The sequence below is a fragment of the Schistosoma mansoni genome, chromosome 3, assembly GCF_000237925.1.
Source record: "Schistosoma mansoni strain Puerto Rico chromosome 3, complete genome".
NCBI classification, from domain to species: domain Eukaryota; kingdom Metazoa; phylum Platyhelminthes; class Trematoda; order Strigeidida; family Schistosomatidae; genus Schistosoma; species Schistosoma mansoni.
This window is the reverse complement of record NC_031497.1, coordinates 14,786,243-14,799,075: the sequence shown is the minus strand read 5'-3', so window position 1 is coordinate 14,799,075 and position 12,833 is coordinate 14,786,243. Positions and strand designations below refer to the sequence as shown.

The window sequence follows — 12,833 nt, the reverse complement described above, 5'->3', positions numbered from 1 at the left end:
AAAGAAGGCGGAACAGCAAAAGAGAACGTGGAAGCTTTTTGCAGTGGGGGACCTGGTAAGGTATAAAAAACGGAAAGGCAGCATAGCAGGAGGACCAGGGTCAGGAAAGTTGATCTCTAAGTGGAAAGGATCGTACATTGTCACGGAGAGAGGTGTCTCGGTTTACACGATCAGGAGAGAAGACAAGCAGAAGCGTGTAGATGCCAGTCAACTGCAGAGATGGTTTCAAGAGCATCATGAGTGCGAGTCACGAACAGCACCAAAGAAGACAGTGGTACGGCGATCGGAAATATTGCGAGAACAGCTTATTAAAAGGGGACTGTGAATTGGAACATTATATATTCAAAATAATAAACAAAGGATCCTCAGTCGCACATTATACTGAATGAACAGAGAAATCAGACAGCCAACACTTTTGCTTACAGAGTGAACGACAAAATGGAAGTAAAAAAAACTAAAGTATAAAGTAATCAGTTAATTGGACGTTGGTAGGGAATGCTATCAGTGTGTTATGTCCCGATAACAATAGCGAATGGTAACTTTGGGATCCATTTATGGACCAATGTTATGCATACAATTTTTATCGTATAATTGCTAAATAATTAAACTATTCATATTCATGTTCCTCTTATCATGAGCTTTATTTTAAACTATAAACTATGGTTATACGATTTATCATTCTTGAATTATCCCTAGTCTATTAATTACTGCCCCCCACATTTGCCTAATTCTTGTACAAACGTTATTTTTTATTTTATTGGTACGATGTGATCAGTCTGTTTGGTATATAAACTCAGTATGCTTGAAACATAATGATTTACACCCCAGAGGTTGTTATTGGTGTTTTGGACTTAACTGGCTGGGCTAGGCAGAAAGCAGGACCGATACGGACTCTAGACTGCTCGTACGGTTTTCGTGTGTCACTGTTCCAATCGATAATTCGCTGCTCTCTGATTGGCGGCTTTATCACGTCATACGTTAATAGGGCATCCACTCGGCCAACAAGTTATAACACAGCGTGAAGTGAATGGGCCTAAAGTACTACGTGTTGTACTACTGACTAGTTGGTACACGCACCTTAAGCTGCGTTGAGTCTAGTTTTCAACCTTGGTTTTTGCTGTCTCGTACATTCGAAGCAAGAAACGTACAATAACATAAGTCATTGGTTTGATGATCTGGTGTCTAAGCTTTTTCTTAAGAAACTTTACATCTTGTCCATACGACCCTAATTATTCTAGTGATTACGGCCGAAAAAGATGAAAGATAAGCATCAACCCAGATTACAGTAACACTTATAAATAAGAATTAAAGCTTTACAAAATATTACCAACATAACTTCAAATAAGCGAAGTCGAATAAACACTAACCTTATTTTAGCCACTTTAAACAGTCTAGAACCGCAGAGTTCTTCTTCAAATACAACTAGGCCGGATAATTCAGATAAATAATCTTCAACGACTGGTGAAGGTGATAATCCAGTAAGTTGGTTACCCATCCCTCCCTCACAAATAAGTATCTAATTTTGTATTTTTTTAGTATAAGATACACAAAAATCTAATTGTTGGAAATATAGAAAAAAATAAGTCAGTAAACACAGTGCATTAAAACACATAATGCAAACATGAGATATGGTTATTTCTAACAAGTCGTGGTTGAATTAAAACAAAGCATATATATTAAAGAATATCGAACTGATTATCTAAATAACACAAAAAGAACATTGTATTTCCTTAACAAGGTTCTAGAAATAAAAGGAATCAACACCATAAAACTAAGCGTTAGCAAAAGAAACATTCCTTATGTGTATTCATCTAAACCTTAAGTATCATATCGGTCTTTATGTTTTCGGTTGCTTTGCACATAAATCATTTCACACTCCCTTATTTTATGTGGGATTATTTCTCGTATGTTTTTTTGCTGACATTGGGGGATGTAAGTTTGGTACTACTTAGGAATATAAACCAGGTCCCAATTCATTTACGCGTATTTTACTTTCAACTGTGATTACAATATATATATATATATATATTTCAAAATATCTCTTTATTGACTAATGAGCCATGACAATAAATATGCTAAATAGTGTTGAGGACGAGAATAGCTAGCAAAAACTTCGTGAGATATTAAAATGCAGAAATAACAGTAGTGTCTTTAATTACAAACAAAAGCATCACAGCTGTAAATTACGTAATAAAAGTGCCTATATTACTTAACAGGACTCATTTGCTTTCTTGAGCTCAGACTAAACTCCTCAGAGGAATATTAGAGTTATTTCGTTTCAAGAGCTGAGAATTTTAAGAATATGTCTTTTTTTAATGTCTTCATAATATGGCTGGTCAAAAGTGAATTTCAGGAGCACTTCAATTCCCAAACACACAGGGCAATTTTCAAGAAAAATTTATTAATAAAAAAGAATGTAATCTGGAATAAGTACACTGCAATCCTATATTCGTGAAAACTACATGGTTGTAAAATATGAAATTATAAATAAAGTCCAGTAATCGAGAGAGAAAAAATACGAAAATCTCAAATATACAATTTTTCAAGAACTTGTTATCTAGTATGAAATAAGAAGCAGAAAAGTCGTTGCGACAAGTAAAAAAAGGAGTGAAAATCAGTTACAAATTATATATGTAGAGCGGAAATAGATTTAATAACAAATTCCGAGTTAGACAATTCAAGAGATCTACGTTTAAGTTGACGTTTTTCTTTTTTACTTAATTTTCTGTGAAATGGAAATGTTTGGAAGTAGTCTGTATTACAGTTAGAAATTTCATTAGACCATCTATCACAATTTTTACATGAATGAATAGAGTTTTTATCATCCGAGCCATCAGAAGAGTAGTCCACACATTTCCTATCAGATATATTGCTTGCACATGAAGCAGAATTATCAGTTGAAAGACAAATCCTTATTCTTGTAGGATTACTGGAATTATCTCCGAAAACTCGTACGCTTGAATAATGTTCACCATTATGATAAGCTAAATGTAATTGAGGGTAGGTAGAAACGTTGACATGTGTTTTGTCAATAACAGGAGTTCCGGCTAGCCAAGGTTTTTGTTTCAGTTGATGTATGATAATATATACAGAAAAATATCGTGATATTGCAATGATACACTCGTGACCGCCGTAAGTTCCAAGCGATCGAAGTTTATTTAACTTATCTTTGACATCGAAAAATGCCTCAAATTCTTCTTTATGTTTTTCTATATAAAGTACAGCTTGTTCACGAACTTCTTTATGATTAGTTATTGTTCCATATAATTGATCAGATAACGATGAAAATAAACAATTTCCATCTGATGGTACCTCCCGGAAATCTAAACCAAGTTGATTTAATTGTTGACGGAATTCCGGCGCTGATGGATCATTTTTCAGATAATAATCATTTTCATCATTTCCCTTGCAACATACTTTAGATGTCCGATCCTGTTGAGCTTCTAAGTGAACATTATTCTTTCTAGACTTTTTACGATTCCCATTAGCTCTTGACTTTGAGCCCATACAAAGAAACAAATTTAGATGTTTACTCCACAGTCTCACAATAATAGATGTATCAATTAGTAATGGAAATTATTGTGGACAAATCCGATTTTTAGGCTATATGGGAAGAAATAGAAAGAAAAATATCAGAAAAGAAGATTAATCCATATTCCGTGATATAACATGACTCAGTACTATTCACTAACCAGACACAGACTCATGTATTAATCTAACCTAGAACTGACGAAACTAGTTAGGTGGAACTATTATTTACTTAACTAAACATAAACATCGATACAAGGAGGCACCAAATATATATGAACCGCACATATCATCTGATTTGTGTGAGGGCTGAGATCAACAACCAACAATAGGTTCATACGCCTTTTGTTCCTTCAAGATTCTGGAGCCTATGTGGACCATTGGTTTGGAACCAGGGTTTTCCAACTCCGCTAACCCTGTTAAAGTACCGAATATTCGCTTTTCGTCCTCTCAATTTCGTAGACAACATCCCCGCCACGAGAAAGCAGTGAGTAGGACTTCCATGGTAGTGGCTATACGCGTGTAGCCATATGAGAGCGTTTCGATAGGGAGATAACTCTCTCCACCCTTGGCCGTACCAGGGCATTTGGGGGCTTAGGTAGAACTATGTCGAATCGGTTCTTATTTGGAACTTGTATTGAAAACTATGTATTAGGACGAATATGATATCACAATAATAGCCAGGTACACTGGAATGTCCATAAAAATATACTGTTCTTCAGTAAATTACCTAATATTCTTAGTTGAAAGCAACCCACAGGTGCGAGTAGCGAATCCACGCTTCATTAAGTTCGGTAAGTTTATTTTCGGATAATGTTTCTACTAAATACAGAAAATTCCCTAACACAAAACTTCCGGAATAAGTGGATTATTCATTTCGTTATTAAACTAAGACTCGATGCAGACTATCCTTGAAGCAACATTTTACATTTAGAGAGGAATAAACGCATCCCGAACATGGTCGAATTGTTGAGGTCGAAAGACCCTAGATTTTTTCAGTTCTTACCAAAGAGAGCTGTTATTAACGTATTCTAAGTGCATTTTTGGGATGGACATCAACCCGTATGTAACCAGAAGGATAAAGCGTTGTCTGTAAAGGCAATGAAACTATTTCCACTCACCATTACAGTAGCCAAATGATTAAAAAAATCACTAAACAGCTGTTGGACACCAACTCGAAGAGAAAAGGCTTTTTAACTATGAAACTAAACTGATCACATAGAATTATTTGTAACTAGACGTTTGAGACCGAATTCAGGTCATAATGACAACAAAAGTGACTCAGGTTGATAAAGGTGTATTTTGCTATCAGCAATCACAGGAACATGCAAGTGTACAAACTTATCGACTATCGCTAACGAACCACCAACATGACTGAGTAAAGGAATGGAGTTTCGTTGGTTTTTCTGAATTTACCTTACACCTAAATAGTGAGGAGGGCATAGAATCCCTTAAGTTGATCATTGATTGACAAAATGCAATTTTAATGACATGCATGCCGTCACACAACCACACGAAACCAAAATGTTAAAAAATGAGCAAGTCTAATGAATCATCGGCAATACTGAAAGAAATTGAACACAATTTAGAAAAGACAATGTTCTGCTTTTCATTATTCAGTGCAACTATATCATACTCCCAAGCCAATCGGAACCACTATACGAGTTTTAAGATTTTGCACGAAACTAAAGAACTGCCGCAAGAAGCTTGTTTATTGAGGGTAGAGTTTTGAAAGATCTCTTTGTTTAGAGATAAAATTACTTAGGATTGGCAAAGACCTTAGAGTGTCAAGTAGCAAAATTGAAGATACGGAAACGAAACTCCACGCATCGCTCATTCTTTTCGATGAAGATTTAACCCGAAAAATTATTTAGTGGTTGATTATGTTTCTTATTTTGCCTAAGTAAGCTTAACCAAATTAGATCACTAACAATCCATAGAGCATTGGGGGCTTTGTGAGGCACATGAGCGACTGGTTAGGGTTTATATGATTTCTAGGTCGTTGTTTAGTGAAGTAAGAACGGTGAAAAAGAACCAATAAAACTACTTATAACCCGTTTCTAAGCCCAAACTTATACTGGCCTCCTTAGGAATGTATCTGGAGTGAAAAAGCATGCTCGAAAGTAATGAATACGTTTTGTAGGCCTAAAGAATTCGTAAACTATGCGAATAAAGCAGACCATATTGTCACTACGTCTTTAGTAAGAGATTTCTGATTCAGTTATCTGTGTACTAAGGCGGTAATGAGGCTAGGTACTTCAAGATCAACTACGAGCCTCTCAATCTTGGTAGTGTGACACAGTATTACTAGCAGTTTACAACCAACTGCAAGAGTCTAGTATGTTAGTGACCACAGGGTATACAAAAATTACCAATTCGAAAACCGACTCAAAAATATAGAATCCTGACCATTTTATTCTAAACATGTCGTGGGAACAAATTCGGCCAAATAGAGTCGATTCGCGCAAAATTACTAGGTCAAACATTCATATGATTTGGTGTCTTCTCCTACATTCAGTTTTAAGCTATCGCTCCAGCCAAGATTGCATTGCCATAAATTTCCACCAGGAGAATGTGTTCTGTTAGGTGTATATGAGTTGCCCAAATGCACCATTTTGCGATACACTATATTATTCTTTCAGGATCCAACGATGTTAAGTGACGTGTGATGCATTTTAAATTTATCATAAACGCATTTAGCATCGAGCGCAGCATCTACTTCACTAAAAGATTCATTGGCATTTACAACCAATGAGTTTTGAAAATGTTCAGGAAAATGATAAGTTTTCCGAGAGTTATGAAGAAAAACCTACTTTAACAATATGAGAATGTTGAATCGGTATTGCAAACATATAGAAACGAAAGAACACTTTCCATGAAGCGAGTTTTCTGTATCATAATCCTTAATTAGGAAAATTTTATGTGCAGCGAATCAGAACGCAGTTACGAGGAGGCTATGCTCAATAGGCGTTAGGACGTCCACACAACAAAACTGTACCGCAAAAGTCAACTTGACCACGTCCAACTATATCCAATGTATCCAATATCCTTGTCTTGAGCTTGTACAAACCAGCTGATTTCTTTGCGCTTGCTCCCTGTTGTTTCGGAACGGTTTCAGGCATTTTTAAATGTCCAATGGGTGGTGGTCTGACTATTTGGCTGCACTATTTCTTGTCACTGTGGTAGATATTTGTGGATTTTTATATCTTATACTTGAATGAGTGAGTTTGCTTCAGGGCAACAGAGACTTTGGGCACCAGCAGCTATCACATCACTAGGCGGGAGGTTGGTTAGTTGAAATGTGAAGATAATAAAGTGATAATTTGGGTGCTAAGAGAAAATGGTTGTTCCAAGAATAAATAACTAGGTTAAATAATTGGTGATATGTAAGGAGACGGAATTGAGTGAATAATAGTAAGTAGTTAGGAAGTTGTTACTGGTATATGGTAATGATAACCATGTTAACTTGTGTGATATACATCAGACAGCTGGTTCAGGAGATAGATGGTAATCCACTGGTGAGTATGCATTCGACAAGTATGCTCTTAGAGCCATCCACTGACGGAACTGTGGTCACTTCTGATGGGAGAACACTTCAAATAGGGTTGACTCTTCGTCAGAAAAAGTGAGAGCATGTCTGAGTGTTCGCCCCTTAATGTGCGAAATGTCGTGGGTTGCCTTGATGAGTGTGTTGATGTTCTGGTACTATGCTCGTGTTGAAGTGGCTTGAAGTACTCATTATATTGTATTCTATCGTGAGATCACCTCACATGATTTCTAACGGTTCTGGACAGAATACAAGCTTTCGCTTAACGAGCTTCTGTAACCTGTGACAGTGGATCACCGATGCTGTCAGGTAGGAACCCAGCTGTTTATAACGATATATGATACTCAGGCCGTTACTTAATGAACGACGGTCAGAATCCTTCTGGAGGTCTTACTACTTGTTCTGGCCTCTCCATTTGTCCTCCAAAGATCATTCTGTGCCTCGCTTAACGCAAGTTCTCTTTTCGGTTTTGTCCTCAACTTGAGGTACGTTATGTGAGATATCGTTCCGAATGACATCCTTCACTACTTTCCAGTGGTCCTCTACTGTTGGCTTTCGTTATTCTCGTGGCCATGGGAAGTAGTGAAGATACTCTCCCATTGTTATTTCATCTGCTCTAGTGTGACTGAGTTAGGGAACATGGTCGCTGCTTCTGATTGGTGTTTAGATATAGATATCGCTAACTGGAAGCCGTTCATTTATCAGTAAGCATTCTATATCTCGAGATTTTCCATCCGTCTCATGTCTCATGATAGCACTCCCATGTTCAGCCTGTCCTGAAATGATGACGGTTGTGAGAAGTCGCTCATGGAACCACAACGTTGGGGTTGTGTCCTCCTAGCTGAGATTTAGGGATGGAGCATTTGTGGCTCGAGACCTGACACCAGGTAGGTCGTTTGCTGCTTGTTGTCGACTTATACATATTGCCGATCCTCATACATAATCACCGACCTCAATCTCATTGGTGAACAACGGAATAAAATAAGTCAAATACAAGAATGAAGTTTTTGAGTATGTATATATTGTATGATAGTTGATCGGAAGGCGAGGCAAAACAAGATAACGCGCAATGGAGAAAGCGAGCAAGCCGACTCGATTTAACCATACATGAATCGACATTTATAGACAGACAAAAAAAGATACCAACGTGATGAGTGAAATAAGTAATTGGCAACACATGATTACGTAAAAAACAGTCAGGATTAATAAGCAAATAAGTAACAGGGTAAAAATGTGGCTTGAGAAGAATAAATAGATTGATCTGACCAGAGGCTAGAACAACCTATGTGGGCTTGACATGATAGCCACCCCTACAGGGTGTAGAAATCTTTAGCTATTATTACTTGGTCAAACCCAAGATATGGAAGCTTCAGTATCACCTGATTCTGTTACCTCAATTCATACAGCAGAGCGTGGTACGGCTTTGAAGTGACTGTTAATGTGTGTCAACACCCCCAATCCTGCCTTGTGTGCATTAACGTGCCTGGAAATTGTCCTGCCTTGCAAGCACATTTCTTCGTCCACAGTGTCAGGCGAAAGTCATGTTTCAGTTATGGCCTGGTCTTCACCTCTAAATAAAAGCACATGTTTCTGACTACTTTTAGCTCACCCCTTCATCCTGTCATGTTACTACGGAGGCATTTGATGGTTTGTATTTTCTTGACCGTAGATACCCCTCCGCCTGTAGCTCCTCCAGGGGCTACTGCCGGTCCCAAGCCCGGGTAAAGGAGGAGGGTTGGGCATGGGGTTAGCGACCCCATCCCGTAGAAAATCAACTCGCTAAAAAAACGCTAACCAGAAAAAATCATTCAAACCATTCAAACTCTGCCCTGGGAGTAGAAGGAAAAATGACGTCTCATGATGAAAGCCGAGTTCCTTCGGAAGTCATGAGGCCGATGCACCTTCTTACAACCAGAGCGACAATTTTTATAGGTACATGGAATGTCCAGACAATGTGGGAGACCGGAAGAGTCTTCCGAATTGCTGCAGAAATGAGAAAATACAACCTGGAGGTGCTTGAAATCAGTGAAACACATTGGACGCAGGTTGGACAACAACGACTATCTTCAGGGAAACTTCTGTTATACTCCGGTCATGAAGAAGAAAATGCCCCACATACACAAGGAGTTGCATTGATGCTGTCTAGAAAAGCACAAAATGCACTTATTGGATGGGAATCTCATGGACCAAGAATCATCAAAGCCTCCTTCAAAACAAAGAGAGAGGGCATTACAATGAACATCATCCAATGCTATGCGCCTACCAACGACTACGATGAAGACGCTAAAGACCAATTCTACGATAGGCTGCAGTCAATCTTCGAGAAGTGCCCAACCAAGGACCTGACCATTCTGATGGGAGATTTCAATGCCAAGGTTGGAAAGGACAACACTGGATACGAAGACGTCATGGGACAACATGGACTGGGAGGAAGGAACGAAAACGGTGAGAGATTTGCAAATCTATGTGCCTTCAATAAACTGGTCATAGGTGGCACCATGTTCCCACACAAAAACATACCCAAAGCCACTTGGATTTCACCGGATCACACTACACAGAATCAAATCGACCATATCTGCATCAACAAAAAGTTCAGGAGGACGATGGAGGATGTGAGAACCAGAAGAGGAGCTGATATAGCATCCGATCACCATTTGCTGGTCGCCAAGATGAAACTAAAACTCAAGAAGCACTGGACAATGGCGCGGACAACATCACAAAAGTTTAATACGACCTTTCTTCGAGATACTGACAAACTCAACAAATTCAACATAGCCCTCAGCAACAGGTTCCAGGCCTTTCATGATCTACTCAATGGAGAGGGAACGACCATGGAGAACAACTGGAAAGGTATCAAGGAGGCAATCGTTTCAACATGTCAGGAGGTTCTGGGCCAAAAGAAGCACCATCACAAGGAATGGATCACTGTTGGTACACTGGATAAAATTGGAGAAAGGAGGAACAAGAAGGCAGCAATCAATATCAGCCGAACAAGAGCAGAAAAAGCCAAGGCACAAGCCGAATACACAGAGGCAAACAAGCAAGTGAAGAGGAGCATCAGAACCGACAAACGTAAATATGTGGAAGATTTAGCGATGACAGCGGAAAAGGCTGCAAGAGAGGGAAACATGAGACAACTGTATGATACAACCAAGAAACTTGCTGGAAATCACCGCAAGCCAGAAAGACCAGTGAAAAGCAAGGAAGGCAAAGTAATCACCGACATTGAAGAACAACGAAACAGGTGGGTAGAACACTTCAAAGAACTCTTGAATCGACCAGCTCCACTGAACCCACCCAACATCGAAGCAGCACCCACAGACCTCCCAATCGATGTTGGCCCACCAACAATTGAAGAGATCAGCATGGCCATTAGACAAATCAAGAGCGGCAAAGCAGCGGGACCAGACAACATCCCGACAGAGGCACTGAAAGCAAATGTAGCAGCAACTGCCAAGATACTCCACATCCTCTTCAGTAAGATTTGGGATGAATAACAAGTACCAAAAGACTGGAAAAAAGGACCTCTGATCAAGATACCAAAGAAAGGTGATCTCAGCAAGTGCGACAACTACAAGGGCATCACTCTTCTCTCAATACCAGGAAAAGTCTTCAACAGAGTATTGTTAAACAGGATGAAGGATTCCGTGGACGCCCAACTTCGAGATCAACAAGCTGGATTTCGTAAGAATAGATCATGTACAGACCAAATCGCAACTCTACGTATCATTGTGGAACAATCAATCGAATGGAATTCATCACTCTACATCAACTTCATTGACTACGAGAAGGCATTTGATAGCGTGGACAGGACGACACTATGGAGGCTTCTTCGACACTACGGCGTGCCTGAGAAGATAGTCAACATCATACGGAACTCCTATGATGAACTAAACTGCCAAATCGTCCACGGAGGTCAGCTCACCGACTCGTTTGAAGTAAAGACCGGTGTCAGTCAAGGTTGCTTACTCTCACCCTTTCTCTTTCTCCTGGTGATCGACTGGATCATGAAGACGTCAACATCTGGAGGAAAGCATGGGATACAGTGGACAGGCAGGATGCAGCTTGACGACTTAGACTTCGCGGATGATCTGGCTCTTCTATCACAAACGCAACAACAAATGCAGGAGAAAACTACCAGTGTAGCAGCAGCCTCAGCAGCAGTAGGTCTCAATATAAACAAAGGGAAAAGCAAGACTCTCCGATACAATACAATATGCACCAATCAAATTACACTTGGCGGATAAGCTTTGGAGGATGTGGAAACCTTTACATATCTGGGCAGCATCATTGATGAACACGGTGGATCAGATGCAGATGTGAGGGCGAGGATCGGCAAAGCAAGAGCAGCATATCTACAACTGAAGATCATCTAGAACTTAAAACAACTGTCAACCAACACCAAAATCAGAATTTTCAATACAAATGTCAAGACAGTTCTACTGTATGGGGCGGAGACGTGAATAACTACGAAGGCCATTATCCAGAAGATACAAGTGTTTATTAACAACTTTCTACGCATGATACTTCGGATCCGTCGGCCAGACACTATCAGCAACAAGTTACTGTGGGAGAGAACAAACCAGATTTCAGTGGAGGAAGAAATCAGGAAGTAGCGCTGGAAGTGGATTGGGCACACCTTGAGGAAATCACCTAATTGTGTCACAAGACAAGCCCTCACATGGAATCCTGAAGGTCAAAAGAGAAGAGGAAGACCAAAGAACACATTACGCCGAGAAATAGAGACAGACATGAGAAGAATGAACAAGAACTGGATAGAACTAGAAAAGAAGGCCCAGGACAGAGTGGGTTGGAGAAAGCTGGTCGGCGGCCTATGCTCCATTGGGAGTAACAGGCGTAAGTAAACGTAAGTAAGTAAGAGTAGATTGAATCCAAGTTTTCAGTAAACATCCACATTTGCTTATAAGCACGTATACGAATATTTGTGCGATCATTTCAGCGATAAACTATTTTTCAAGTTAGGATCTTTATAGTTCAATATTTTAGAAATTGAAATATTGTACTCTTGTTTTAACTAAGATAAAATAATCTGTCTGTTCAAAAGTTTGTAATTAGGTAATATATTTACTGTTCGTGAAGACGTGTATAAGCCAGTCTTACTTTCTAGATTGAAACTTCATAAAACAGGGTTGAAAATAAGTTAAACCTAGGTATCAACTCCATTCAACATCGTAAGTTATTTATTAAATGCTTCATCAACTTAGTCAAGTTATTTCTGTTTTTGGCAGACATTTCTCTTACTTTTCAAGTGATATATGTATTTAAAAGGTAGTAGAGAGATGAATAGCTTCTTAGACCTAGTTTGAAACATCCTCCGTCTTGCATACTAACAAAAATTAGGCTGAATGTCACGACTGACTTATTTTACCATGAGTGTAATAACTTCAAAAGAAATAATTGGCAAAGTAATTTTGAGGGTGTTAATTATACACTGATTTTATCTACTTTTAAGCATACAGAATCATAAAAAGATGATTATCAAAATATATGGGATAATATAATCGTTTTTAATCACTTCAATAAGAGAAAACAGCTAAACATAAAATAGTAAGATGATGAAGTAGTTAAAATAGTTACATGGCAACATAATTTAGTTAAATTCTGTATCATCTGATAAGTTCATTACAAAAGTAAACCAAATTTATAATAAAACTAATCAGATTAGTAATTTATTTTCCACAATTAGCGAACAATCATCACCTTTAACATGGAACATGAAATGATAATACAGTGATTT

At 38.7% G+C, this 12,833-nt stretch overlaps 2 protein-coding genes across 2 annotated transcripts in view; both read right to left on the bottom strand.

Moving 5' to 3' along the window:
- Smp_123610 (serine/threonine kinase) overlaps positions 1 to 1,525 on the bottom strand; it is a gene marked incomplete at its 3' end in the record, with an annotated part of 53,515 nt that extends 51,990 nt beyond the window's left edge. The window contains exon 1 of the mRNA XM_018799363.1: positions 1,368 to 1,525. Coding sequence (XP_018651160.1) covers positions 1,368 to 1,495 — 128 coding nt within the window. The 5' untranslated portion in view covers positions 1,496 to 1,525. The remainder of the gene's footprint in view (positions 1 to 1,367) is intronic.
- An 883-nt stretch (positions 1,526 to 2,408) lies between these two features.
- Smp_123620 (C85 protease (C85 family)) lies at positions 2,409 to 6,535 on the bottom strand. The gene is made up of 2 exons (XM_018799362.1): positions 6,342 to 6,535; positions 2,409 to 3,603 (listed from the first exon to the last, which is right to left on the bottom strand). The coding sequence occupies exon 2, from the start codon at positions 3,505 to 3,507 to the stop codon at positions 2,626 to 2,628; it is 882 nt and encodes a 293-aa protein (XP_018651159.1). The 5' UTR covers positions 3,508 to 3,603; positions 6,342 to 6,535; the 3' UTR covers positions 2,409 to 2,625.
- Positions 6,536 to 12,833: the final 6,298 nt, after the last annotated feature.